Source organism: Microtus oregoni, unplaced genomic scaffold, assembly GCF_018167655.1.
Source record: "Microtus oregoni isolate MIOR12 unplaced genomic scaffold, Mior012 000001F_ref0000356, whole genome shotgun sequence".
Classification (NCBI taxonomy): Eukaryota; Metazoa; Chordata; class Mammalia; order Rodentia; family Cricetidae; genus Microtus; species Microtus oregoni.
Window position 1 is genome coordinate 71,576,387 of NW_024543060.1, and position 26,051 is coordinate 71,602,437.

The 26,051-nt window shown below is 41.5% G+C and overlaps 1 protein-coding gene and 1 non-coding gene across 5 annotated transcripts; both read right to left on the reverse strand.

The window, feature by feature from the left end:
- Positions 1 to 305: 305 nt before the first annotated feature.
- Positions 306 to 25,683, reverse strand: Nap1l1 (nucleosome assembly protein 1 like 1). Of its 4 annotated transcripts, XM_041668191.1 has the most exons (16): positions 25,559 to 25,683; positions 18,533 to 18,569; positions 14,794 to 14,879; positions 13,762 to 13,864; positions 8,371 to 8,512; positions 8,070 to 8,150; positions 7,191 to 7,319; positions 6,356 to 6,427; positions 5,600 to 5,739; positions 4,920 to 5,065; positions 4,805 to 4,824; positions 4,061 to 4,183; positions 3,587 to 3,616; positions 3,032 to 3,082; positions 2,328 to 2,397; positions 306 to 1,697 (listed from the first exon to the last, which is right to left on the reverse strand). In XM_041668191.1, the coding sequence occupies exons 2-15, from the start codon at positions 18,547 to 18,549 to the stop codon at positions 2,362 to 2,364; spliced, it is 1,176 nt and encodes a 391-aa protein (XP_041524125.1). In that variant the 5' UTR covers positions 18,550 to 18,569; positions 25,559 to 25,683; the 3' UTR covers positions 306 to 1,697; positions 2,328 to 2,361. The 4 variants fall into 4 exon arrangements, with proteins under 4 accessions (XP_041524125.1, XP_041524118.1, XP_041524145.1 ...); XM_041668184.1 differs by having other exon boundaries at positions 306 to 2,397; XM_041668201.1 differs by lacking the exons at positions 306 to 1,697; positions 2,328 to 2,397; positions 3,032 to 3,082 and adding an exon at positions 3,202 to 3,356.
- LOC121464794 lies at positions 18,229 to 18,371 on the reverse strand. The gene has a single exon (XR_005976565.1). It is a non-coding gene; the product is annotated as a small nucleolar RNA SNORA48 (small nucleolar RNA).
- Positions 25,684 to 26,051: the final 368 nt, after the last annotated feature.

Below are 26,051 nucleotides of genomic sequence, written 5' to 3' on the forward strand. Positions count from 1 at the left end.
GATCATCAGCCTTCCAGCTACTTCCTCAAAGTTTGTGTTTATAAAGAGCTGTACAGGTCTTACATCATGTCTTACGGAAAAGAACTTCTTGACATCACATGAATAGAATAGCACTGAGAATGTAAAATCAGAATTGCACCATGGAATCTTTCTGTTCGTCATATCACAAACTCACGTGGCTAAGATTCTCTGAAAATCAATTTTATTTTAACAGGTCATAGTGGCTTAAGCACAGAATAGCTGCTCTCCAATCTTCAAAGAAATTATGTGTAGCTGTAAAAACTTCAAGTATCACCAGTATTTTATAAAATTAGATCCAATTTTATTAAGGATTTCAAATTACATATTTCAGACTTCTAGAATGGAAGAGAACCATTTGGGGACTGACAAAATGTCATAATGAACACTGACCCCCATGTCCAAAGCACATTCCGATCATACAACAAGAAGCAGCTACCCGTTCACTTTGGCAACAGCTACTTCCTAAGTAAGGAAGGGAAAAGACTGTGCTAGCTCTTTAAGTTCACCGAAAACAGGATTCTATCTTTAGATTACAAACTTTAATGTTCAAGAAAATAAGCTGTGTTTAGATGAACTATGATTACAGAAAATAGCACAAACAATCTAATAGATAGCAACCAAGTCATTTTCAAAATAAAGGAAATAATGTAATTGGTTAAGGATTTCCAGTAGTTAAAAATCTCAGGAAGAGGTTAGTTATAGAATGTGTTCACATCCTAAGACCTTAATACTGAAATTTCACAAAAAGAATATCAGCTCTCCACAAAAGGAAAAAAAAAACGATGTCAATTTGATTAACAGCAGTAATGACATGAAAGACTGTCCTCCAAGCACAACCCAATTACCACACCCTGGGAGGCAAAGCCCCTTTCCCCAAAATGAACAGTAATTAGCCTGAGGTATTTTAAACGTGGCTCTTAGCATCTAAAAGTTTAATGTCATCACCCCCTGCAATGGCCTCATTACCACTTTGGGATTTATTACACGTGGTCACTTGCAACACTCAAAGGGGAGGGGGCACTAAATAAAAAGACAGGAACCCTTGAATATCTTGAAGTCATGTACTATTTCATCCATTCCCAGAGTAGGAGATACACATTCTCCAGTTTAACAATTCAAGCTCGGTGTGACTAGAATGCTGACCATCACACTGTGGTACAGAGGCCTGATTCTTTTGGGCATTTAGTAAGATTGAGAAGATGTGAGAATTACCCCAATATGCCTTAACATATCTGTGAGGTAGTTAAATCAATAGTACCACCCATTCTCAATTCTCCACAGTAAACAGAAGCATGGCTAAGTGACACACTACCCATCCTTGAGCACTGAGTATTCAAATAAACAGTCACAAAGATACTTAGTTCTAACAAATAGAATTTAACCTTTGTTTAAAAAAAGTATGGTACAACACTTGTTAGTTTTCAAAGCACATGTGTATGTATTCCTTCCTCCGAAGTTGGTCAGCATGGAAAACTAGGCATCCCTGAACTCAAGCTAACCCTCTGCAAGCCTCAATCAGCACAAACTGAGACATGATCCTGCGACAGACAGCTCAAACTGTGTGACATTTTTATTTTACGCTATAAAAACAAAATTAGGCAAACAAACAAGAGAAAAATTCAAAATAGGTTCAAATGATGTAAGTCCATCCTTTCCAGGAAAGCAGAAGGTAGTCCCTACCGCAAAGAAAAGATATTTCATTAATGGAGGTTTTCAAAGTACATTTAAATACTATCAGATTAAGTTCTGGAAACAAAACAAAACAAAACAAGAAAAACCAACGCCTAGCATTTGTTCAGCTTGCTTAACTAATAGCCATGAATCGACTTCTGTTACAGCATCTAAAATATAAAACTCCCTTAATAATCTCAGTTATTAGGTTTGATCTTACTGGAAATTCTTAACCACAATTTTCCTTTCTCCAACATGTCAGTCACCGCATCCCCTAGCAACACTACAGAAGCATTAGTGGATGCAGGCAGACTTCAACCAGCTGAAACCAACTTTGGTTCTTTAGGAAGGCAGCAGCTAAACCAAATGAGTTCAACAGTTGATTTTCATAATTGTATTACAATAGCTACATGATGAAAATATTCCAGAAGAACCAAGCTGCAGCAATAAATGAACATGCAATAGAGAGGATTTATATGCATTCAACATATCTGACAGAACTATAGTAAGGAGTCTAAGCAGAACAAATTGGTCTTTAAAATATCAATTTCCTTTCCTTTAAAAACTTACTGATTCTACCAAGAAAATACAAAACCATAAGGCTGTGAGTAACTGAGTCGAGCTTAGGCTATTACAGGGCAGGCCGTCCTCAAGGCCAGGCCTTCTGCTTCACTGCTGCTTGCACTCTGCAGGGTTCTGATCCTTCTGTTAAAGGAAAACAATACGTCAATCTAGCTTCTGCCTACTCAGAATTGTTCAACAATAGTTACTTTATCAGTGTTATAAAAATGAGGGCGAAAACAAGTGATGTGGGTTAGTAACAAACTACTGAATGTTAGCAAGTCACTTATATATACAATAAAGCTTTATCTGAGATAATCTTCAAAATAATCACCCTGTTGGACATCTAACTAAGTCTTTATTCTCAAAGATAACCTGTTTATATTTAGCTATTATTAGACTAACTCATACCTATCCAAGTATTTTTTTACTTGCTTATTAAAAAGTACCTTCCTTCCTGCTACTTCACAGCATATGGTTGATGAATGAAATCAAATCAATCTCTGAAGAGAAGCAGCTTTTAGGGATTAAATAACAGTAACAGTGGTTGGAAGAATCCAGCACACAGCACTGCTCGAGTTCAAAGCACTCCTGCATCCAGATCTCCTTTAGCTAGCCAATTAAACACTAATTATAATTTTCCTTTGAGAGGAAAGCAATCTGAGTAATAAAGTTTTAATTCTTAGAAAGAGCCAAGTCCCAAATACGGAGCACCTAGGAGTCTCGTCTACTAACTTCAGTCTAAGTTACACTGAAAAGAAGCGCGGGCTTTGCTCACCTTTGGGTCATAGTCAGGGTCATTTTCCTCATCTCCTTCTTCTTCCCCTTCCTATATTAAAGTTCAAAATGCATCCATGAAGTAGGTACATATTAGGAAATACTGACTCATAACGTACAGAAATTTTAGTACAAGTTACTCTATGGGGCAACAGATTCTCATGATTAGAGTTTGTTGATAATACAATTTAATTTGAAAGCGTCTAACATGAAAAATTTCCCAACACAACTTGAGACATCCAGACAGCTTTTATTGAAAAGATTTACTGCAGCCAACGTTGGAAAAGTTTACTGCAGCTTTTGACTTCTTCAAAGAGCTGATAACCCTGCAGCAGAACAAAATTATTTGAAATAAAAAAAAAAATGTTGCTGAGTTTTGCAATTTATTTATTGAAACCTTATACATACATTGTTTGGCTGTAGAATTCTAAAATCATATTTTCCAAAATTATCCCAAATCACACAATGATTATGGCAAAGGAATACATTAATCATTCAATAATTTTCTCCTCAATGTGTTATACAGTGCATTATTTGTTCATTTGGTAAACATTACCTCATCAGCTTCTTCACCTTCTTCATCATACTGAAAAGAGGACAAAGTGTGAGTGAGTATTGCATCAGTAACACCCCTCAAACAGCAAATGTAGTAAGTTAAAAAAAAAGCCCAAAACTGCAGAAAAACTCCCCACCTTTGTGCTAGCTACAGGCTGTGGCGTTTCCTTATTTCTTTATCCTCTATACAACTATGAACACTCAAAGAGCTCTGTTGTTTCATGACATCAAATTAAAAGTAAAATATACCCATTGGTAACCAAGTTGCATTAACTCAATAATTTTTCTAACAAAAAAAAAGTAAAACTGAAAATAATGAATCCAGATATCATAGACACTTCTAAACTGAGAAAAGCCATCCAAAGCATTTGCTTAATTATGAATTCATCTGTCCTACTTACTAAACAATCTAACCGTCAAAGTTGTGCTATGGTGCCCCCGCAGCGGCCCCGTGGCAGGATTCAAGCATACTCACATCATCGTCATCATCCTCAATAGCCTCCCCAGTAAAGTACAGCACTGATCTCGGGATTATCCGCTCCCGTAAAAAGTGACCAATTTCAAAGTCTGCAGCCAGTATAGCCTCCGAATCATCATCCTATGAAGAAAAATAATTGTCACATGCAAGTTAACTTTGCTCTCCTGTCACTTAGATCAAGTGGTCACTTACATGTTAGCAGGCCAGCATACACACACACAAAAAAATTATACTAAATAAAAAATGGATCTATTTATTTATTATATGGCTTCTTGTTTAAAGAGCAAAAAGGCAAAAATGCAACTTTGTGACATCCCCTTTGGAAAGACTGGAAATAGGGCTGACAAGATGGCTCAGCAGGTAAGGTTCAGCGGTTAATAGCACTGGATTCTGTGGTCAACACCTGCAAGCCACCCACACCTAGTTAAGACTCCAGCTCAAGCGGATTCTATACCCTCTTCTGGCTACTGCAGACATCGTGCATACAAGTGGAACGCACACATGTTCCCGACTACCGCACATAAAACAGTATTGAATCCTCAGCAGGGGTGGTGGCGCAGCCTTTAATCCCAGGACCCAGGAAGCAGAGGCAGGTGACTCTTTGGGAGTTCAAGTCAGCCTGGTCTAAATAATTAAGTTCTGGGTCACCTAGTGCCACAGAAAGCCTGTCTTAACAACAAAAAAATAAATGTCTAGCTTTTTGATTTCATGTATACTAAATTGAATAAACACTCAACTCACCAGATCTCCATTCTCAGGAACTGCAAAATCAAGAAAAGAAATTCAAATGTGAAAAAATACACCAATATTTACAATAAGCACCGACATACACAACCAAAGCTAACACACCACTTACCTTCAGGAGGGGTAAAAAAATTAAAGAAAGAGTCATTGGATACTGTTTTAGTCACAGTACGAACTGTCCCACGTCCCTTGTGTTTCTGCTTCTTTTTAATGGTTTTCAAAGTAACATTCTTTCCTTTTTTCCAATCTATCTGGCACCTTAGGAAACAAAATATATAGGATTCATGGTATTTTACTACACTTGACTGCTAGATTTTAGAAGAGCATATGTAAATTTTTAGAGGATAATTAAATTTAAATAATGGGGGCTGGAGAGATGGCTCAGTGGTTAAGAGCATTGCCTGCTCTTCCAAAGGTCCTGAGTTCAATTCCCGGCAACCACATGGTGGCTCACAACCACCTATGATGAGATCTGGTGCCCTCTTCTGGTGTGAGGGCATACACACATACAGAATATTGTATACATAATAAATAAACATTTAAAAAATAAATAAATAAATTTAAATAATGGGAACTTTCTAAACAAAACATTAAAGTTTACAGATTTACAATAGCAAAAGAAAGTGAGTAACATTCTTTCCCCAAAATACACATGCTAGAGCCAGACCCAGAAGGAAAACAGCAGAGACTGCAATGTCCGGCAATGCAGAGTCTAGCAGGATACACAAGGGATGTCATACTGTAAGGTCTGCCTACAATTAAACGAAAAACACAATAGCACAATTAACTCACCCTGTACAGCCCATAATTTCTGGTCCATCAAAAGAAAAGGGATCAGAATCATCCGGTTCTGACCTCATCCTGTAAGTCTTTGTTAACACTTCATTTGTGAAATATTCATTGGGTTCAAAGTGAAATTCTAAGATGAAACTCTTTAAAAGAAAACAAAAGTGAGTTAAATTCTTAAACCGTGAATTTCAATGCATTAATTAACACCCAGCCTGACCAGTGATTTGATAAGCACGTAATGCAGTCCTCCCACTGAAACAATCCTAACAGGAATATAAGGGAACCCCTAATTACGTGAAAGCTAAAAGTAAATGAGGCACAAGACAAATATGGTTTCAAATTGAATTTATGTTAGGTAAATCTAAATAAATGACCAAGTGCCCCCTCTTTCCATTTCTCCAGAGACACTAATTTTAAATATGAAGGTGGACTTCAACACCACACGAAGACTTTACTCTTCATTTACAGCTCAGTCCATCGGTAACAGGCACAGCAAGGACGCTTAGCTGATCTCTCCTCAGGGAGGCCCTTGGCACCATCTACCTGAAGGCATTCCAGGTACACTGAACACAGTTATTGTTTTATTTTATCCACTCTGATCTAGGATCACTGAGTATCCGTACAGAATCCCATCACCAAGCGAATGTATTTAATATAGAGAGCACCCAGTGTCTGCTGCAATCCCTCATTTCCACCCCTAACTCTTGAAGGTTTAAACCTGCCTGTAAACACTACAAAACTATATATAAGCTGTCTTACCATGGGTTGGCCAGCATCCGAGAACTTCACTTTAATATCTTTCAAGTGCTTCAGAATAGGCTCATCATGCTCCTGCAAATTCAAATAAACATTAATATCTAACTACAGTGAGGTTTTGTATAGCAACTATGAAGCATAAAGCTTTCTCCACCGGAATGTTATGGTTTAGGGAACTGAAGCTACCTCATACTAACTGACCCATCTAAAAACTACGAAAAGCCTATGAAAGGCCTTCTTTAACCAAACGTTTCCCGATTAGATCTGACGCCCTTCACCCTGTCTTTTCCACACTGGCAAAGCAGGAATGCAATACACACTCATTAAGTCCATTCCTTTCTGCTACCGCCACCGCCCAGTAATCACTACAACCCAGGCCAAGGGCTCAAGAAGTGCGGCAGTTTCCCAGCGAAGGCTAACATCTCTGCTTTTCTGGGAATAAGATATTTGCAAATGAGTTAAACAGCTTTATATTCTAAGGCGCAAATATCCCCTGGATTAGCAAGTTTCAAACTGAAAATAAAAAAAAAAACCTGCCTGTAAACACTACACTAAATAAAAATAAAAAAATGAAATACCCAAGTTTTCTCACCACCCTGCCTTGAGATACCAAAGCACAGGAAACCAAGAAGGTACCATAAACTATGAGAAGGAACCAACTGATAGTGTCAATCACACCAAAGATACTATTTTATTACTAAATTTGACCAAATACTTTGATCAAAGTCAAATTCTTTCTATAAAACTATAAGTAAAGTGAAGAAATTAGCAACCACAAATATTTGAATGTCAGACTTTTTTTTTTTAGGTAAACAGGTTGTTTTGTGAATTAAATTACCTGAACCATATCACTGAGCAAATCAACATTCTTAAAAACTGTCAACCAAAATTCTGGAATCCCTTTAGGGTCTTCTTTTTCTTCATCCTTTTTCTCATCTTCAATCTTGACCTTTTCTTTCAGTTCCTCCTTGAAAAAGGACAACAAACAACTAAATGACTATACTGGGTCTTTGGATAGGCTTTTATGACCCCTATTTCACTAAGGGTAACTTTCAACCTTCAATGTTCTGGTTTAGCTGTGCAAGTACTGTCCTCATCCAAACCTCATTTCCACAGAAATCAAGAACAGGGCTGCAGGGATACCGCAGAAGACGCCTATGTTCAGCCTGGCACTCTGAATCAGAATCATGTACTGATCAGACTCTCTTCAAAGTAGAAGGCCACGTAACACAGCACAGATCCGACACAGCTGCCGTTATTCACTGCAGGCAGGGCAATTGAAAGCTGTCTGGCTCCTTGCCCGTCATCATAAAATTCAAAGGAAACCACACAAAAAGCTCAAAATAGTATAAGACAATGCCAGATTGAAGAGCGGCTCATCTGCACTATCACACACAAAAGAAAAAGGCAATCCCTGGGTGTGAGAACACCACTGAGAGCCAGAACCTACAAAATCATTTATAACGCCACACAGCATCAATAAACGCACTTCTGAACTAGGTGGTGATGCTTTTAATCCCAGCACTTGGGAGGCAGAGTCAGGTGGATCTCTGAGTTTGTGGCCAGCCTGGTCTACAAAACCTAGTTCCAAGACAGGTCCTGAAGCTACAGAAAAGCCCTGTCTTGAAAAGCAATAAAAACTTAAGAAAAAATGAAAAACAAATGCACTTCTGACAGTCTTTGTCGTAGGAGACAGGAAGAGCCCATTGGCACTCACCGAAACCTCTTCCTCCTCATCCGCTTTCCACTCACATTCTTCCTCTGTAGGCTCATAAATTGCATTAATGATCTCAAATCGCTAAAGTAAAATAAAATAAAGAGCTTGCATAAACACATTAGCACCCCAGCTTAAAACTACTGGTTTCTAATTAATGCCTCATAGATATAACCAGTAAATAGCACAAGTTTTACTAATAGCACAAAGCTTAATAGTTTAAGGGTTTCACTACCCATACCATTCACTAAGTATCAACCATTCACAAGCATGTTTTCCTGAGTTAAACAGCGTAATTCATTACCTTATCGAATAAAGGCTGATAGAGAACAGCATACTTCCTTTCGAGATCATGAACTTCCTCATAAAACTTGGCTTCTATCTGTGCACATTTAACCTGAAGATTCTTGAGAGCGTTCACTCGTCTCTTGACTACTTTAGGCAAGCTGAAAGTTTAGAAACCAGATACATAAGAATCACAGAAAAACACAACTCACATTTTATTCACATGAAAACTGAAACATAAGTTTTTTATAATAAAGTTCAGTATGAAGAGAATCTCGGTGATAAATGTGACACTGCATAACAAGTCGAGCGACCAGCCGAGCTTAATTTGATTTGTGTGCAGACGCTACCTCATCTGTATTAACTGGGGAAAGGAGTGTACTTTGGAGAAATGGGTATTTTCCAACACTTTCTGTATTTAAATTGGAACTTGAGATGACATTAAGAACATTATGATGAATATGCCCGTTCATACCTGACACACTGATATAATACAATACACAATGCGATTCCTGTTCTTAGAGGGTACGAAGGTCTCATATTGCCCACTGGCTGGCTCGAGGACATAGCCAAGGATGCCCGTTGCCCTCATCATCATCCCACTTCTACCTTCCAAGTACATACCTGGTTGGTGCTCTTTTTTGAATTATACATTATTAAATTCATAAAAAGTTCACACTTAAGCAAGACATACCTAATTTTAGAAAATCTGATTAAGAAATAACCTGAATCCACATTTATTGTCTTTCCAAAATTTTAAAATAATTCTCACCTAACCATTTAGAATAGTAAAATCAAAGAATCAACACATTCAATTAGATCAGCTCTCTATTTCTTACAAATAATTCTACAGAAGCCTGACACCCTGCAGCGCAAGGTGGAGCACCAACCCCATACACTGTCACCCCTCCTCAGAGCAATGGAGTAGCATAAGCTGCTGGCCTTTTTCCTCACTGCAAAATTAACCCTAGAAATTTTAGAGCAGTTCACAAAACTCCGGAAGGCAGGCACACACCTCCAAAGTCAACGCTAAGCAAGACTATTTGCTGTCCCTCGTTAGTACACAAACTGCAGCCTCAAGAGAAGATGACAAGTCAGGGAAAACCATTTTGTAAGAAATCCTTAATCAGTTCCTCCCCTGGACAACCACTGCCTCTTCCTATTCAATAATATTAAAGACAAAATTCCAAAGGAAAAAAAAATTAAGTCACAAAGGAAAAGGAATCAAATTTATACCTGTCTTCAAAACTAAACACAGTTTCTGAGAGAAAAAGCCTTGTTGTTTGAAAAACTGTCTTCACAATGCTATGAGCTACTGGTCAAGATAAATGTATTGGGTACATTAAGCTTTTGCAAGAGACAAACCATATTATTTAAAGCGAAAAATTCAAGTAATACTATATAAAACATGGTAGTAAATTAAACTATTGTCTTGAAAAAAATATTTATAAGCAATAGCATCTTTAGAATATTCTACAAGCTATACAGTATAGATACAGCTGTCTGAGCCAGAAGTAACAGGTACAAAGAAAGACAGCCCCAGTTAGCTAAACACAGTAAACATCACTTTCCTCAGGATATGACAACCTCTTCTGGCTTCCCTTAGAACCACACACATGGCATACACTTGCAGAGAGGTTAAAGACAGACACATCAAGAAGCTACATAGGAAACCTGAGACCAGAGTAGTCAAATTGGGTTCATGTCTCAAAAGGCTGAACTTAATAAAAAAAAAAAATTAACTTATGGTACCAGACAGAAAGACATAATTAATATAAGAAAGCTAGAGTATATGTTTCAATGGAAAAAGTATGGGCAAAGAAAACTACTAAGTACAAAGACAAAAGTGCACAGGCACACACAGCCATAAGTGAATTAAATTCAGTCTACAGTGGGAACATATCCTTCCTAGGAACCTCCAGACCAAGTAAACAGCTACTATAAAGAAGCAGAAAGCTTAAGCAATTCAGTTACGTTGGACATTATTGTGGTCAGGATGTCTTCTTCCCTCCAGTTGGGGGCTATGCACAGGTCAATGACAACACCGGAGAGTTCTCTCCTCCCACTCTGAGTGGGTGCCAGGGATTAAATTCAGGTAGTCAGGTTTCTACCTTACTGCTCCCCATTGGAATTTACAAAAATAAGAGGGGAGGCAAAGAGATGGCTCAGTGATTAAGAGTGCTTACTGCTCTTACACAGGACGCAAGTTCACCTCGCAGCACCCATGTTGGACTGCTCACAACCACTGGTAAATCCAGTTCCAGAGGATCTAGTGTCCTTTTCTAGCCTCCCTGGGCAACCACATATGCACATAAATAAAAAAACAAATCTTAAGAAAAAAGAATGCCAAGGCTATGAAGGACAGATTAAACCAGAGGCAAAGCAAGGCAAGTACGCACTATGGCCAGAGACATCTAAGAGAGCAGTCACAGAAATATGCAAAAGAAATGCAAATTAAAATTAAGGGCCGGGCACTCGGGTGCAGAGGCAGGTGAATCTGAGTTCAAGTCTAGCCTGCTCTACAAACAAGCTCCAGGACAACCAGTGCTACAGAGAAGCCCAGTCTCAAAAAACTAAAAAACAAAAACAATAAAGGCTCTAAGAAACTTTAGCAAGGTAACTGAAGATTTTATTTTATTTTTATGTGTGTTTTGCCTGAATATCTGGAGTCAGATAACCTGGAACTGGAGTTACAGATGGTTGTGACCCACCATTTGTTGTTTGGAACTGAACCTGGGTGCTCTAGGATTTTAAATCCTAAACTACATACATACATACATACATACATACATACATGTTCAGAAAACAGTAAACCAAAATTACACTAAAGAAAACTTGGGACAGACCAAATAAGACTTTAAAATGGGCGTGATAGTATCAGTCTTTTATCATCAGTACTTGAGGCAAAGGCAGGCGGAATGTCTGAATTCTAGGTCAGCCTGGTCTACGTACCAAGTTCCAGGACAGCCACTTACTGATCTTGGAAAGGCCCAAGGTTATGTTCCCAGCATTTTCATGGTGGCTAAAGAGGCATCCAAGACCTTCTGACCTCCAGAGTCTGCACACAATTTCACATACAAACACGGCAGCAACACACTCAGAAACAATCACTTAAAAAGTAGCCTCAATCTCCCCAAAGCATTAAACTCCAGATTAAAAAGTACAAGGTTTTTGTTACTTTCTAAAGAAGTTCTGGCAGGAAGACAAAGAAAAATAAAAACATTCCTGCCCAACTATAAGCAACCCATTGGAGTAAGTATATACATAAGCTTATCTCACAAGTAAGTGACGTTAACATATTAATTGTGTTTATTCCTTGGTGATGAGGCTAGTTTGACTTCGAATGGGGGGCTACAAATGATTTTAGCAGTATTACTGAATATACTATCATTTAAAAACCAGCATTTCTTCATATAAGCAGGAATACAATATAAAAGAGTACTATTCACAATAGGTTTACCACAAGCAAAATATACAGAAATGAATATAACCAATATTCTAAGAAAATCACAAAACTGAAAGATAGCATGTAACTATCAATACAAACATATGGATGATAAAGATACACTGTCCTGTCCATCTGTGATATGAACGCCACTCTAACTTTCTGAGTTAAAACTGAGAGCCTTGTCAACCGTGGGAGAGCTGCAGGCAGGTGACCCTGATTCCATTTACACTTAGGACCGTGTGGAAGGAAGCATCTGTCAAGGAATAAAGAATCCTGTCTTGATCAACATGAAGACTGCCTAGAGCTGGGGTTCCCGGAGCTCCCAAAGCCCCCGTCTCAGGTGTTGTTAACACTATGACGCTACAGCTACTAAATGTGTCAAAGACAAAAACAGACAGAAAGACCAGGGAGATCAAAGTGTTCTACTCACAGACAAATTCAATTATTTAAAAGAACTTCCTGTGTTAACAGATGGTACATGTATGAATCAAATGATGGAGGAAGGTCATTGGTTAAATAAAAAGAAACTGCTTGGCTCTCATTGGTTAGAGATAGGTGGGAGGAGTAAACAGAACAGAACGCTGGGAGGAAGAGGAAGTGAGCTCAGACTCCACAGCTCTCTTCTCCGGAGCAGAGGCCTCAGAGAGATGCCATGCTCCGCTCTCCCGGGCAGATGGGCAGATGCACGCGATGAAGCAAGCCGCCAGGTTAGACATGCTGAACCTTTCCCGGTAAGACCGGTGCTCACAGATTATTAGAGATGGGTTGATCGGGATGTGAGAATTAGCCTGTAAGGGCTAGAGCTAAAGGGCCAAGCAGTGTCTAAAAGAATACAGTTTGTGTGTTGTTATTTTGGGTAAAGCTAGCCGTGCGGGCGGCTGGGGTGCTGGGGGATGCCCGTATTACTACAATCAAAGTTCCTAGCTAATAGTTTAATAAGAACTTACTAAAGACAAGAAGGAATGATGTTTACCTGCAGCAAGCACACAGCTGGACTCTGAAGGAAACTGAAGACCTAAACGTGAGAGATCCAACCGGGCACAAGAAAGCAGGTGCTCAGAAGATTCCCTAAGCAATTAAAGCCCACATGTCATGAGCACAAAAGGAAAAACAAAACACTATCCATTTTGCTAATATAGAAATTAAGGATTTCTGTTTACCGAAGGACGTCAAAGGTAAGATTATTTACAGTAATTTAAGAAGGTATGATACATTAAGAATTTCTGAAAATGTGAAACGACAGTAACCTCAATAAGAAATGGACAGAGGGGACAAGTCTTGCACATTTTCTGAAAAGCAGCTCCAAGTTTACTAGACAGTACAACAAGAGCACTCCTTCTAAACTGGTTGAAAAGAAAATAATCCACAAAAAACTAGATGGCAGAGACATGGCAGATAAAACCACCTTCTTACTAAACATCTCTGGAAAGAAATCCTAGCACCTCTAGAAATCTTGCTACAAGCCCTAAAGAATGTTTGCTCTCTAAGTAGAAACTATCACCAAGTAACAGTCCAAAGGATTTATTAAGAGTCCCTAAGAGGCGATAAAGAATGACAGGTCCCATCCCAGTACAATCTTTTTGGACAAAAGTCCAAAAGCAAAGCAGGCAACCTCAGGGCAGACACACAGAACCACGGAACATTTCCACTAAGCCAGGATAGGAGACCTTCAAATCCTAAAGGTGAGTTAGGGAGCACATGAAGTAATCTGTATTTTAAAAAACCTGTATTTCTAATTCTGTACATTCCTAACAAACTTCTAAACAAATCATAGAAATGGCTAAGATGTTTACTCCCTACAGATTTGAACCAAGTCAAGACCCAATCTAATCATTCTTACTCCGGAAAACCTTATACTAGATACTAAGAGACATTAGTGTTCCATGATCACACAGGTAAGCTTCAATGTTCTTTTTATAGAAAAGATAAATTAGGAGAGTAGGGGAAAAAAAGAATTTGTACCTTTCAATGTATCCTGTTGGTGTGTCTACCAGACCATCCAGTCTTTCCTGAAGGGCTGCAAGAATCTGAGGATTTTGCATCATCTGAACAGTCAGCTGACGCGCTTTTAAAAAGAAAGGGAGCATTGAAAGAAGGATTTGTAAAACCGTTTCTGCAGTTTTCACGGAACACCCAATCATGAAGCCTTCCTAAGAGGCCCATAAAATGTTGGTATGAGGAGTAGATGTGTACAGTAAGCTAAGAACAACCCAGCACTCAGAAAAAAAGCCCAGGATTTCTCTAGACCATCATCACAAGCACAATAAACAAAATCCTCTTTCCTGTCATTTCATAGTTCACACGGGGAAGCTCAATGCTTTGTGCCAATGCCTACTCAAGTCTCCACAAGTCCCACTTACCAGAAAACTCCAAGTGCACTTTAGGCTAGAGAAAACTGAAGGTGTTATCTGGATGTTTATGTTTGATGCGTAATAAAAATGGGCTTTTACTTTATGTACATTTAATTTTGAGACTATAACAAAATCATTTTCAATTGTATTCTTGCAGACCAATTTGCTTTTAAAAGTAATTCAGTAACTAGATGATACACAACTATAGTAACAGACATTTAGCAGCATCAATTACAGCAACTGAAAAAACACTGGAACTCAGTATTTTCGTTATTTATCTGCTAGGTAAACTCTCACTAAATCCACATACATTTATATGTGCCCTTTTGGGGTTTACTAGGGTACATTTTAAAAGACAGACACAACACTTTCTACCTTAATTAAATAGCAAACATAGTTTAGAAGCACTGCCAAGTTACTCCCACTTCCGACCCTTCTGGTGTGACACAGCTCTAACTCCAGCAATAGGTGAAATGTTATTACATTCACCTATCTTCCTTGCTTACACAGGAACACATACAGTTACTACACTCAAGGAATGGATCGGAAGATAAGGGACAATGGACAGGGAGGGGGGCCCAAAAAAGGGGGGAAGAGACAGTTCCTAGCAACTGCTGGCTCCTGAAGTAATTTAAAAGAATACCTTTGATTTTTGTTTCTTCACCCGTTTCTTCTTCTTCTACTTCTTCAACGTCATCCAAATCTTGATCAAGTTCAGACTGTTCTTTGCTACAATGTCATAGCATCACACCGTAGTTTAAACGTATGAATTACAAAACAAAATTACAGACACTTCATTTTCCAATTAAAAAAAAATCTTTGTTCTTTCAAAGGACAGAAATTCAAAAGTGATTCTGTTTTCTAACTCTAATACGTAGTACTAACTTTAGTCCTTCACACATCCACTTAAAACCATCTAAGCTAAAATAAGCCAGCTTCAAGCTTCAAAAAAAATGCAGTCTGGTAGGTCTGCACCCTCAGGAAGCATGCTTTCAAGCTTGTATCCAATGCCTGCATATCAGTTAGGATAGCAAATTACCAAGACCAAGTCCGTTTTATAACTAAATAACTGGGCAGGCTTTGGCAATGACGTTTTATTTGCTGTTGTTTGTACATTTGTTTCATGTAGCCTATGCCGGCACCTAACTTCCTAAACAGCTGAAGGCTCTGAACTTGATGTTTCTGCCTCTACCTTCCAGAGTGCTAGGATTACAGGCCTACACCAACATGCCCAATCTATGGCAGGGACTTGTAAGGTTGTGTTTACTTGGTGGTGGTGGCAGTTTGTTTTTTGTTTTGGACAGTTTCCCTGGGTACTTCTCTAGCTGCCCTGGACCCCAGAGGATGATCAAGCTCAGATTACCTCCGATGATTCTTTCTTAAAGCTTCAAAAATGATTTGGTTTCTAAGATTTCACCGTCATAGTCAGGATGGCATGGTGACAGATATCCTATCTCAAAAAACAAGCCAGGTAGTGGTGGTCACACCTTTAATCCCAGCACTTAGGAAGTAGAGGCAGACAGATTTCTGTGAGTTCAAGACCAGCCTGGTCTACAGAGTGAGTTTCAGGACAGGACTACAGAGAGAAACCCCATCTTGGGGGGAAAATCTCTGCTTATGAATATTTTACATCACAGCAAAGATGGAGAAGTAATGTTTAGACCTTTGAGCCAACTCCTTGCTTAAATTTTAGCCAGGACAGTTTCATTAGAAGAAAGACATCTTTCTCACTGTCTTGGAAAACGCTACTTTGTGGACATGAGATTCCGTTTAGCAATAGAGGGTGGGGTTAAGGACAACTTTCCTTTATATTTTGGTTTTGTTTTGCCATATGTAACAGGGCAGCCTACAAACCAGAGTACTGAACTAGAGTAGAATCTCTGACCCTATGACCTCAGGGCTAGTTCCAGGGCCAACTCCTTAGGATCTCACAGCCAGGGGCTGCTGTTAGGTAACAGGCAGGCGCCGCTCTTATTTATGCTCAAATATTTACTCCAAGTCTTTAAAAGACATTTCACAAACCTTATCATATGGCCAAATCCAGCCTACTTCTGTTTCTAGAAATACTACAAATTTGTATTAGAACATAGATATAGTAACAAAACAGCAAGGATACTGCAAGCAGTTTTAAGGCTCAAAGTAATTAAAGACACTCCTAGGCCTTCCTTTCTCAGTTTACTGGCTCTTCCTTTTGAGGGCCCCTTCTCTCACCTTCCCAGGACTAACAGCCACACAGAATTAAATGGAGGGGAATCAAGCTGTTATAATCAATCTGCAGTTTTAATTGTTTAAAAAATGATGGCTGCTAAGACTGCAGATTAATGACATTCAAGTTTAACTCTTTCAAAATCACCAACTCAAAAACAAAAAAAAAAGGATGAAAGTATTTAAAGGGTTAAGACTAACTATCAAGGAAAGGGGAACCAAATTTCGAAGCCAGAAAAAAGAAATAACAATCAAATTTATTAAAATCTAAGTAAGAAATGATAGGACAGTCTTCAAGAATACAAGCTAACAGTATTGGTAACATTATTGAGTGCCTAATATGACTGCTTATAAAAGAGACGCTGAAAACCTCCCTAGCTGCCTCCTTGATGACAAAGTGGAACCCAAACAACTCCCAGACACTACTCACCAAGAAGTCATAGCAATGACCCTACAGCAGAGTCCCACAACAGACCTGTGTGCTTTCTAGCCAAATACTGTTAAATCCCAGATCCCTCAACACCAATTTTAACAAGCAGATGATCAAGCACTAACCCATTAGAAAAAAAGATTACAAATTAATCAAAACCAAGAGGAGAAAAGAGTAGACAAGACTAAATAGGAAAGCAGCATCCAGAAAGACAGTGAACAAAGACCAAGAGAGAAGTAAAGCAAGATTTGAGGACACGAACAGAAATATAAAGCTTCTGCATCTGTCCAGAAAGAGGCAAAGATGAAGAACTGAAGATAAGTTGAAGACACTCTAAGACAGACATCTAACAAGAGCTGCAGAGAGAGAAGAGGCAAGAGAACAAAGTCAAAACGTGCCCTCGACAGAACGAGAACCACCGGACCGGGCAACTGAAAGGGCCCAACAGTCATGCTACATGTCAAAGTAATCTCCTTCCTTGCCCTCTTCTAAAGACAGCAAGCATGTACAAAGACGTGGGAAATAGACATAAATTTGTATTTGTTCACCTTCTGGTAAAGTTTCAGTCCCTGCCCCTACTCTATGCCCTCATTATCTAAAACCACAGCAATCTTAATCACCAATGCTGTAGTCAACTATTGTGAGGAGCTGGGAGACTACTGTCAAATTAAACACGACAGAGCAGCCTATCCCATCCTCCCTGACCATAACCTAACAAGACATGCCCCCACACTAATGGAAACCTGCTTACACCTGTGTTTCTAGCTGCCACAACAAACCTTGCCAGGCCTCAAAAGTTAAGCCACTAAAGCAACAGCGCTTTACAAAGCTAAGTCAGTGCTTCCTATTCAGTTCTTACAATTCAACAGTCAGCTTGAGAGGACAGCTCGGTGGCATGTATGAAACCCTAAATTCAATTCCGAGTACAGTCCCACCCACATCCCAAACCAACAGTAACATTCAAAAATAGCAAAGAAATGAATGAAAACAAAACTGAAGAGTCCTTACACTCGGGGTAAGAAGGTAGAGCATGCAATTGAAGGGCTCAGCGGGGAAGAGTCCAAGCAACCTTCTCACTGTACCTTGTGTGGATGCTGTTGCTGTTCCAATTCTACATGTGTTTACAGTGTTAATAGGAAAAGGCTGGGAAATGCATACAGGCTAAAAATTCTCCCAAGTATTTATGATCTACCACCATGCTCAGCACTTCCTTCTTTGGGTTGTAGACCAGGCTGTCCTTGAACTCACAGGCCTGACTGCCTCCCAAGGGCTGGTGTGTACCACCCCATCCAGGGCACAGCACTTTTTTAGGACCAAACACTGACAAACAGTTTACTGTCATTTGTTCTAGAACACACCCTGCAGACCAGGCTGGCCTCCAACTCACAAATATCTGCCTGTTTTGGCCTCCCAAATGCTGGGATTAAAGGCATGTGCCAGTACTTATGTGCCCTAGGCATGAAACAGCTTTGGCCACCAAGACAGGCATCAAGCTAGGATGAACAAAGGACTCCCATCTGCTCTGTCCCTGGCTGATATAAGACAACACCACCACCAAGGTGTCTCTTTGCCCAATGCCAGGGACTGGCTTACTGAATGAGTGATTACATATGAAGTATTTTAGATTAGATATTCTACCCAACTTCCCACAGACCAGGTACCAAAGGATGTCAGGAACACATTTTCACAGTACACAATTCGACGGTCACTAACTACGCCACAATACAAAGAAACATCTGCCACTTACTTGTCAATATCTGCCATCTTGTAAGAACTCCAAATATCTAAGAAAAAAAAAAGAATCAGTATTATAAATAAGCATGATTTAAAGCTAAGAAAAACTTGAAGAGGAAGACTATAAATCAATAAAACATAATCTAGTAATTGTGTATTCCCTTTAAAATAGCATGCGTTAAAAAAAAATGGTGCCTTTAATCCCAGCACTCAGGGAGGCAGAGGAAGGCAGACCTCTGCTCCATAGACAGTCAGGACTATTACAGAGAAATCCTGTCTTGAACGGCACCCCCATTTATGGAGAAGACAACAATACTCAGAGGCGAGGTATTGCAATTTCACAAAGAATGCACACCTGTTACAAAGAACTGTGGCTTCTGAATTCCAACATCACACTGGAGGCAGCCCCATCAAAATCCTGAATAAAAAGCATTCCTTAGAATTCTAACCTAACCATTAAGTGTACAGGCCAACAGTCCTCTTCTAAGTATTAGTTGTTTTTACGCAAAAACTTCTAATGACAATGGTCAATTTTTACTTAGCCCCTCAGAATCATTTTTTATTGTTTTCAGAAGACAGGGTGTTTCTCAGTGTTACAGCCCTGGCTGTCCTCTAACTTAAGAGATTCACCTGCCTCTGCCACCTGAGTGCTGGGATTAAAGGCGTGCAAATACACCACCTTAAAAAAAAAGAAAGGTTTTCATCATATAACCCTGGATGGTCTGGAACTCACCATGTCAACCAGGCTAGCTTCAGAACAGGTATATCTATCTGCCTGCTTCCCTAGTGCTGGGACTTTGTGTTTTGATCCCTTTTATTTTAAAATGACATTTATTTATTGTGTGTGTCCCGTAGCATGCGTATATTAGAACTTACAACTTTACCCAGTAAGCCATCAAATACTTTTTAACTCTAATTCATTTAAAAAATGTTGCTTAGCTGTGTGGTGATGGCAGCACTCTAATCCCAGCACTCAAGAGGCAGAGGCAGGGGGATCTCTTTGGATTCAAGGCCAGCCTGGTCTACAAAAGCTAGTTCCAAAACAGGCTACAAAGCTACAGAGAAACCCTATTTCAAACCCTCCCCAAAAACAAAACAAAAAAAATTTTTTTTTGCTTAACTACTATCCTTTTATGAGTCTAGAAGGCTTTGAAAATCTAATAGTTCCTGCATCTTTCAACTATTTTATGAAAACTGAATGGCCCAAGTAAGTACTTTGGAAGCTAACGCAGGAATATTGAGTGGTAGACGACAGCCTGAGCTAAGACTGCCAAAAACCTATCTCTTATGGCATCCCCTTGGGATCTAGACGCTTCTAAAGATGTCCACTGAATCAGGGTTTGGATGAGGAAAGAGCAGTAACAAAACCCAACACTACTGCAGCTTAAAGAGCACAGTTTAGTTCTCAGTCCTGTGACCATCACTAAGATGGCTCAGATCCGCAGGGCAGCCTAGCTCTGCGGGACCACTCAGAAGCCTTCCAAACTTTTGGGAATTGGCTTCCCTGCCCTGTTGAAGACTCAGCCACCAAAAATCCACACAGCATCAGCAGGGACAGTGAGAACACTAAGAGGGCGCTCACTGGGAATGTCTTCAGACTGAAGCCCAAACAGCGCTGTCATTGCCGCTCACACTGTATGGCAAGAACTTAGCAACACACATCCCATTGGACAGAGTATAATGGGAGTACATGGGTGTTGAGTGTCTCGGGAAAGCACAAGCAGGTGTCTCAGTCACAGGGGGTCACGGGTGCTGTAGGAATCAGCACGTTGGCCCTAATCACTGAGCAGTGAGTCCTGGTTCTCCTCTCTCCATCCTTTCCCATTTGCTTTATGCAGTGTGTACTGAAATTGTCTCTAGCAGCAGGGTTTATAAAATGTTTAGTAAGCATTACGAATACAAATTTAAAATTGTGAAGAACATTGATTCTTAATCTCTAATGAAAGCAACTGGGATTATATGTTCTGCCTATTAAATCACTAAAGATTTCTTTTGAGACAGGGAAACCGGGGTGAACACATGTTCTTAAATATGGGTTAAGTTACTTTTCCTAGAAAGTAATTTGGCCACGGGAATTAACTGCACACTACACTAAGCTATACTTCCAGCTCCCTAAGACCTTTGTACAAAAGCATAAGAAACAATAATAGTTCCACATAACAAGATAGTAAGGACAAAGGAGTTTTTTCCTTAAGACAGGGTTTTACTCTGTAGCCTAGGCTGGCCTAGAACTGTACAGCCCAGGAGACTCTCCAACTGTTGGCAATCTTACCTCAGACTCGGAACAAAAGGATAGTAAGCATGAACCATGCTGACACCATTTTTCATTCTGTACTATTTTGCTTTACAATATGCACCAACGTCAGTGAGTAACACCACAGAACTTGCTGGGTTAACTAAATACTGCATCTAGCCAACATTGCAGCTGTTAGTCATTCACAGTTAGCATGGGGGTCAATGCTTCTGCAAGCTAATAGGTTAGGATGATATGCCACTTAAGAGCATACTCTGCAAGGGATACTGTGACAGCTGACACTGTTAACTGGGAAGGATCTAGAAGCACCTAAGGCCAAGCCTCTCAGCATGCTTGACAATTATGACATGAACTACAGTGAAAAAAAACCTTCCTAAATGCAGATAGGAGCATCCTATGGGCTAAGTGAAGGAGTGCTAACCTTCATCTCTCTAACCAGTCGATTCAAGCCCTATAAATCCAACTTTTCTGCCAAAGATAAAAACTCAATGAAACATGCTGATATAGCAATAGAAAGACAAAATATTGCCATGGGTGGTGCAATACATGTTTGATCCCAGCACTTGAGAGTATTACCTAATGATTTTAGACCATAAGCAACCTCACTAGACTATTCTATTACATACACCCTTCACTAGAAGGGAGTGACTGCAGGCAGGCAGTCTAGGGGAAGAGCTGTCTATGTACCCAATACTTACAGCTGTCTGTTTCCACATGCTTACCACTCACTACATCCTCAGGACGTGCTCAAACTGCTGGAGTGATACCCCAGTGGGGAGCTACAGGCGTTATGTCCCATATCCAGCTAAAATATTTCCCACATCATTAGAGCAGTAAAACAAAATACAACCCCCTAACCAAAGTATACTACCACAAAAGGAAGAAACGTCAGGACCGTTATCAGAGAAAGTTCAATGTGTAACCCAATACTGCAAAGACAATCTCAATGGGGAGTTTCTAACTTCCGTTAAGTCAATTATTAATCTGAACTGAAAGGAATAAAAATTTCCAGAAAGAGGTGAGGCAAAACAAAAGCCCTGTCTACACACACACTGATCATCTTATGGTCTTGGATATATCAGCTAGACACCAACTTTTATCTTCTGGTCAATCGTTTTCTGGAAAAATTCCCAGCAGACATTTCCTCTTTAGAAAATAACAACTGATGGTGAAGCAGTCACTTTAAAATGGGGAGGGTTTAATAAGACTCCAGGAAACCCAGTTCTCCCCCCCCCACCACCCCAAGAAGGTCAGAGTGGCTCTTCTGGAGTCCTCTCACCAGTTCAGGACACAGCACCAGAGTGGCTCCAGCGGAACCTCACATTTTAAACGCTCTTTCATTCCGGTGAAATCAAAACTGGCCAGGCCATATATTAAACTCCCAAACTAAATGGACGACCAAAGAACATTACCTTCTGTAAGTACAAAAGCTTCCCATGGTAGAGTATCCTCGAACCCAACAGCAGATGTGGAAGGGACAGGCGTCTGACAAAAGCCCTCACTTACCAGTAACAATTTATCTACACGCACAGCTTATATATGCAAAGGCTTCTAAGCAGCCACTATTTAATTACATGCAAGCAAATTCCATGTTGGAACAAAATCACCTGACAACACTATAGCTTTCTGCCACAGAAAAATCCAGAGCAGTGCTTCTAAATTCCACACTGGTGTCCAGAACTTCCAGTCTGACAACATCCTTTATAACTCAATGTATAGCCCTTAATCCTAGCACTCAGGAGGCAGAGGCGGGAGGATGTGTTCAAGACCAGCCTGGTCTACAGAGTGAGTTCTAGGACAGCCAGGGCTATGCAGAGAAACCCTGTCTGGAAAAACAACAATAAAAACCCCACCAACATAAAGGGGCTCGAGACATGGCTCACTGCTTAAGAGCACTTATGTTCCCTGAGAGACCAAGAGTCCACTCTCAGTGTCCACTCAGGCTAGGATCTGACACCCTTTACAGCTACCAGACAGACGTACATGTGAGCAAAACACGATTTAAAAGACAAAGTTATCGTTGCAAAACTAAGGAACTCTAGATAAGCTTTTTACCACGCTAGACCTGTTCTTGTTAAAATGTCAGCTCTACCACCTAAGTCATACAGGTTAGTTTCAAAAGAAAGTTAATGCTACCTGACAGCATTAAATAAACAAACGAATGAATGCCGCGGATGGAATTTAAACAATGCCGTGCCTTTAGTCTCTGTGTTCCACAGGCAGAGGCAGGCAGATCCTAGTTCTCGGGCAGCTTCATCTACAAGGCAGACATGTAGTAAGAGGCTTTAAAAACAAACCAAGGTTTGTCATTGTGCCTTGACTGTTTGTTCCCCCTGGAATCCTTACAGTTTTCTAACCTTTACTCCTATGTGAGTGGGTGTTCTGCCTACATGTGTCTGCACACCATGCATGTACCTGTTGGATCCCCCGGGACCAGAGTTATAGACAGTTCTCAGCTGCAATGTGGGTGCTGGGAATTAGAACCAGGTCCTCTGGAAGAGCAACCAGCGCTCTTAACCCAAGCCAGCCCGCCAGCCCCTGTAGTACTCTATTCTAGGGAAATCACAGGTCATTTCTAGTGTAAAAAGAATATAAACAAAAATGTGAAAAGCTTTACAAAAAAAAAAAAGAGTCCAGATACATTTTTAGAGATGAAAGGCTATTCCAAGGTATAGATAGCTGTTACTTCTTTTTGGCAGGGTTTCTGTGTAGCTTTTGAGCCTGTCCTGGAACTCACTCTGTAGACCAGGCCAGCCTCGAACACCCGATTAAAGGCCAGGCCCACCACATCTGCCTGGTGTAGTAGTTACTGCCTACAAACCCAGTAGGTAGCATGGTCCAGTGGTCCATGATTGATGAAGAACTAAACAGGCATGAAGCAGCCATTTCCACCACCTCAGTGCACAAAACAAGAAATTTCTTTTAGCTCCCCGAGGCAGCAAATAATGAAATAAGCCATAAAATTTTAGTCACATTGGCTCTGCCAAAAATTTTTTTATATCAAGAAAGGCCAGATCGATCAGGTGCCACATTCAGTATTAAACACTGTCAACTATAGGACCCAAGACTAAAAACAAAAAACCCCAGGTATTTTGCAACAGATAAAACTGACAAAACTGCCTGGCGGTGGTGGCACAGGCCTTTAATCCCAGCACTCAGGAGGCAGAAGCAGGCAGATCTCTGAGTTCGAGGCCAGCCTGGTCTACAAGAGCTAGTTCCAGGACAGGCCCCACAGCTACAGGGAAACCCTGTGTGTGTGTGTGGGGGGGGGGGGGGGGGGGGGTGACAAACTTTTCTCGCTGATATGTTGAGTCTAACTATTTAATAATCTAAATGCTGACTTGAAAAGAACACCTATTAAGATTTTATGACAGATGTCTAAGCCCCTACTAATGCTAAATTAAATCCTCCAAATCCAGATTTGGAATTAAAGTAGGTGTATAGTTTAAACCTGGAATGTGTATTTCAACTGTAAACAAGCTTGAGACACAAGAATTCCCCAAGATCACCGAAAACCCCGTTTACCTTCAGTTAGGTTTCCCTTAACACAACGAAAATATCTCTGGATATTAGTGCTTAGAGATGTTTTGCTGGCAACTGTTTTCAAAAATAACAAACTCTTGTGTTGGTTCTCCTGAAACCAGGTTAGTGATTTGAGTCCTTAAAACGTTGTCTTCTTGGAATTTTAGAAACAGGAGATGGTATGAAATAGGAGCCCTTGAGGGCAGGCTGTGCCTGGTTCATGCATTGATTCTGGAAGTCTAGCCCTCCCGGCAGGACCTGTCTCCTCCCTTCATTGCCACTCCTGAGATCTTCACAGCAATGTGGCGCACTGAGCTCACTCGGTATATATTAATGCCCTGCTCCATCTCATCCTCCATCCACTTCATCATCCCGGAGAGGAAAACTGCGTTGTTGTTCTATTAGACTGCGCCCCCCTCCTCAATAAATCAGCCTCCTTCTTTTCAGCTAAGGACCATTGAGTTCTAAGGAGACTTAAGATCAAGTTCTCCCCACATAAATAAGACCCCCGGGCCAAGGTACCCAGCGAACTTCTAACTTTATCTGTGAGACACAAAACGCTCTCGTTAAAAACAGCTAAGCTAAATGTTTTTGCACGTGTTAACCCCCTAACAACCCTAGCCGAGCAGGCTTCTTACCCCACCCCCCACCCCCACCAGCCCCGACCCCGGCGCCATCCTCCCGTGCGTTTGCACATTCTCCTCCGGGGAAGCGTGTGTAACCTCGGGGCTGGTCCTCGTCGCGACCCTCTTTGCCTACAACTCTTAGGGGGGCAAAGTCGGGTGGGCCAGGGCATGGCGGGGGAGAGCGGGGGTCTCCCGCCGGCCGCAGCGCGTCTCCCACGTGCCCGGCTCCCGAGCGCAAAGGCCTCGGCCTGCGCAGCCCCATCCCTCCCTCCCCGCGGGCGGAACTCGCGGCCACCGTTCTTTTCCATCCACCCCCACCCCACCCCCGCGGCCTGCTCGCCCTGCTCCTCTGGGGGGGGGGGGATTGGGGTGGGGGGGGGACACCGAGGCAGCGGCGGCCCGGGCGACCCATGCGCTCAGCGGCGTGGCCTCCTGCTGCTGCTGCTCCTCCCTCGGCCTCGCTGTCCCGCGCGCCCCGCAGCCGGCGGCGCTCGCCGGGGTCCCCCAGGCCGCACGGCCCCTCCGGAGCACTGCCCGCGGCCTCCGACACCCCGACATACACACACACACACACACACACACACACACACACACCCCGCAGGTCCCGATCCCCGACCCTCCCGGCCCCAGCCGTTACCGTTCCAGGAGGCTCGGACGCGGAGCCGGGCGGCCGGAGCTGCGCAGGCAGTGACTCAGGGCGGCGGCGGCGGCGACGGCGGCGGGAGGAGCGGGAGGCGGCGCCGCGAGCAGATGGCGCTAAAAGAGACCCGAGAGCCCGCCGCTCGCGCTCATATACAATTAGCGTCAGCACGTAGGGCCGCTCCACCGCCCTCCTCCCCCCGCCCCCTGGCCTCGGCGTCGCCTAGCAACGGGCGCGGGAGGCGGGCCCGGGCCCTGTTGCCTAGTAACAGAGCCGTCCTTCTTCTCCCCGGGAGCCCTAGGCTTCCCGCCAGAGTGGGTCCTCTGCTCGCCGCGCACCCCGCCGGCTCCTCTCCCCTCCCCTCCGCGGTGGGATGGAGATCCCAAACTCACTGCGACGACCCTGGTTCTCCTTGCCCGCTGGGTTAGGGACAACAGCCTAGTCGCCGGCTTTCTACATCCCGGCTCAGATTCCCATCCGCACCCAGGCC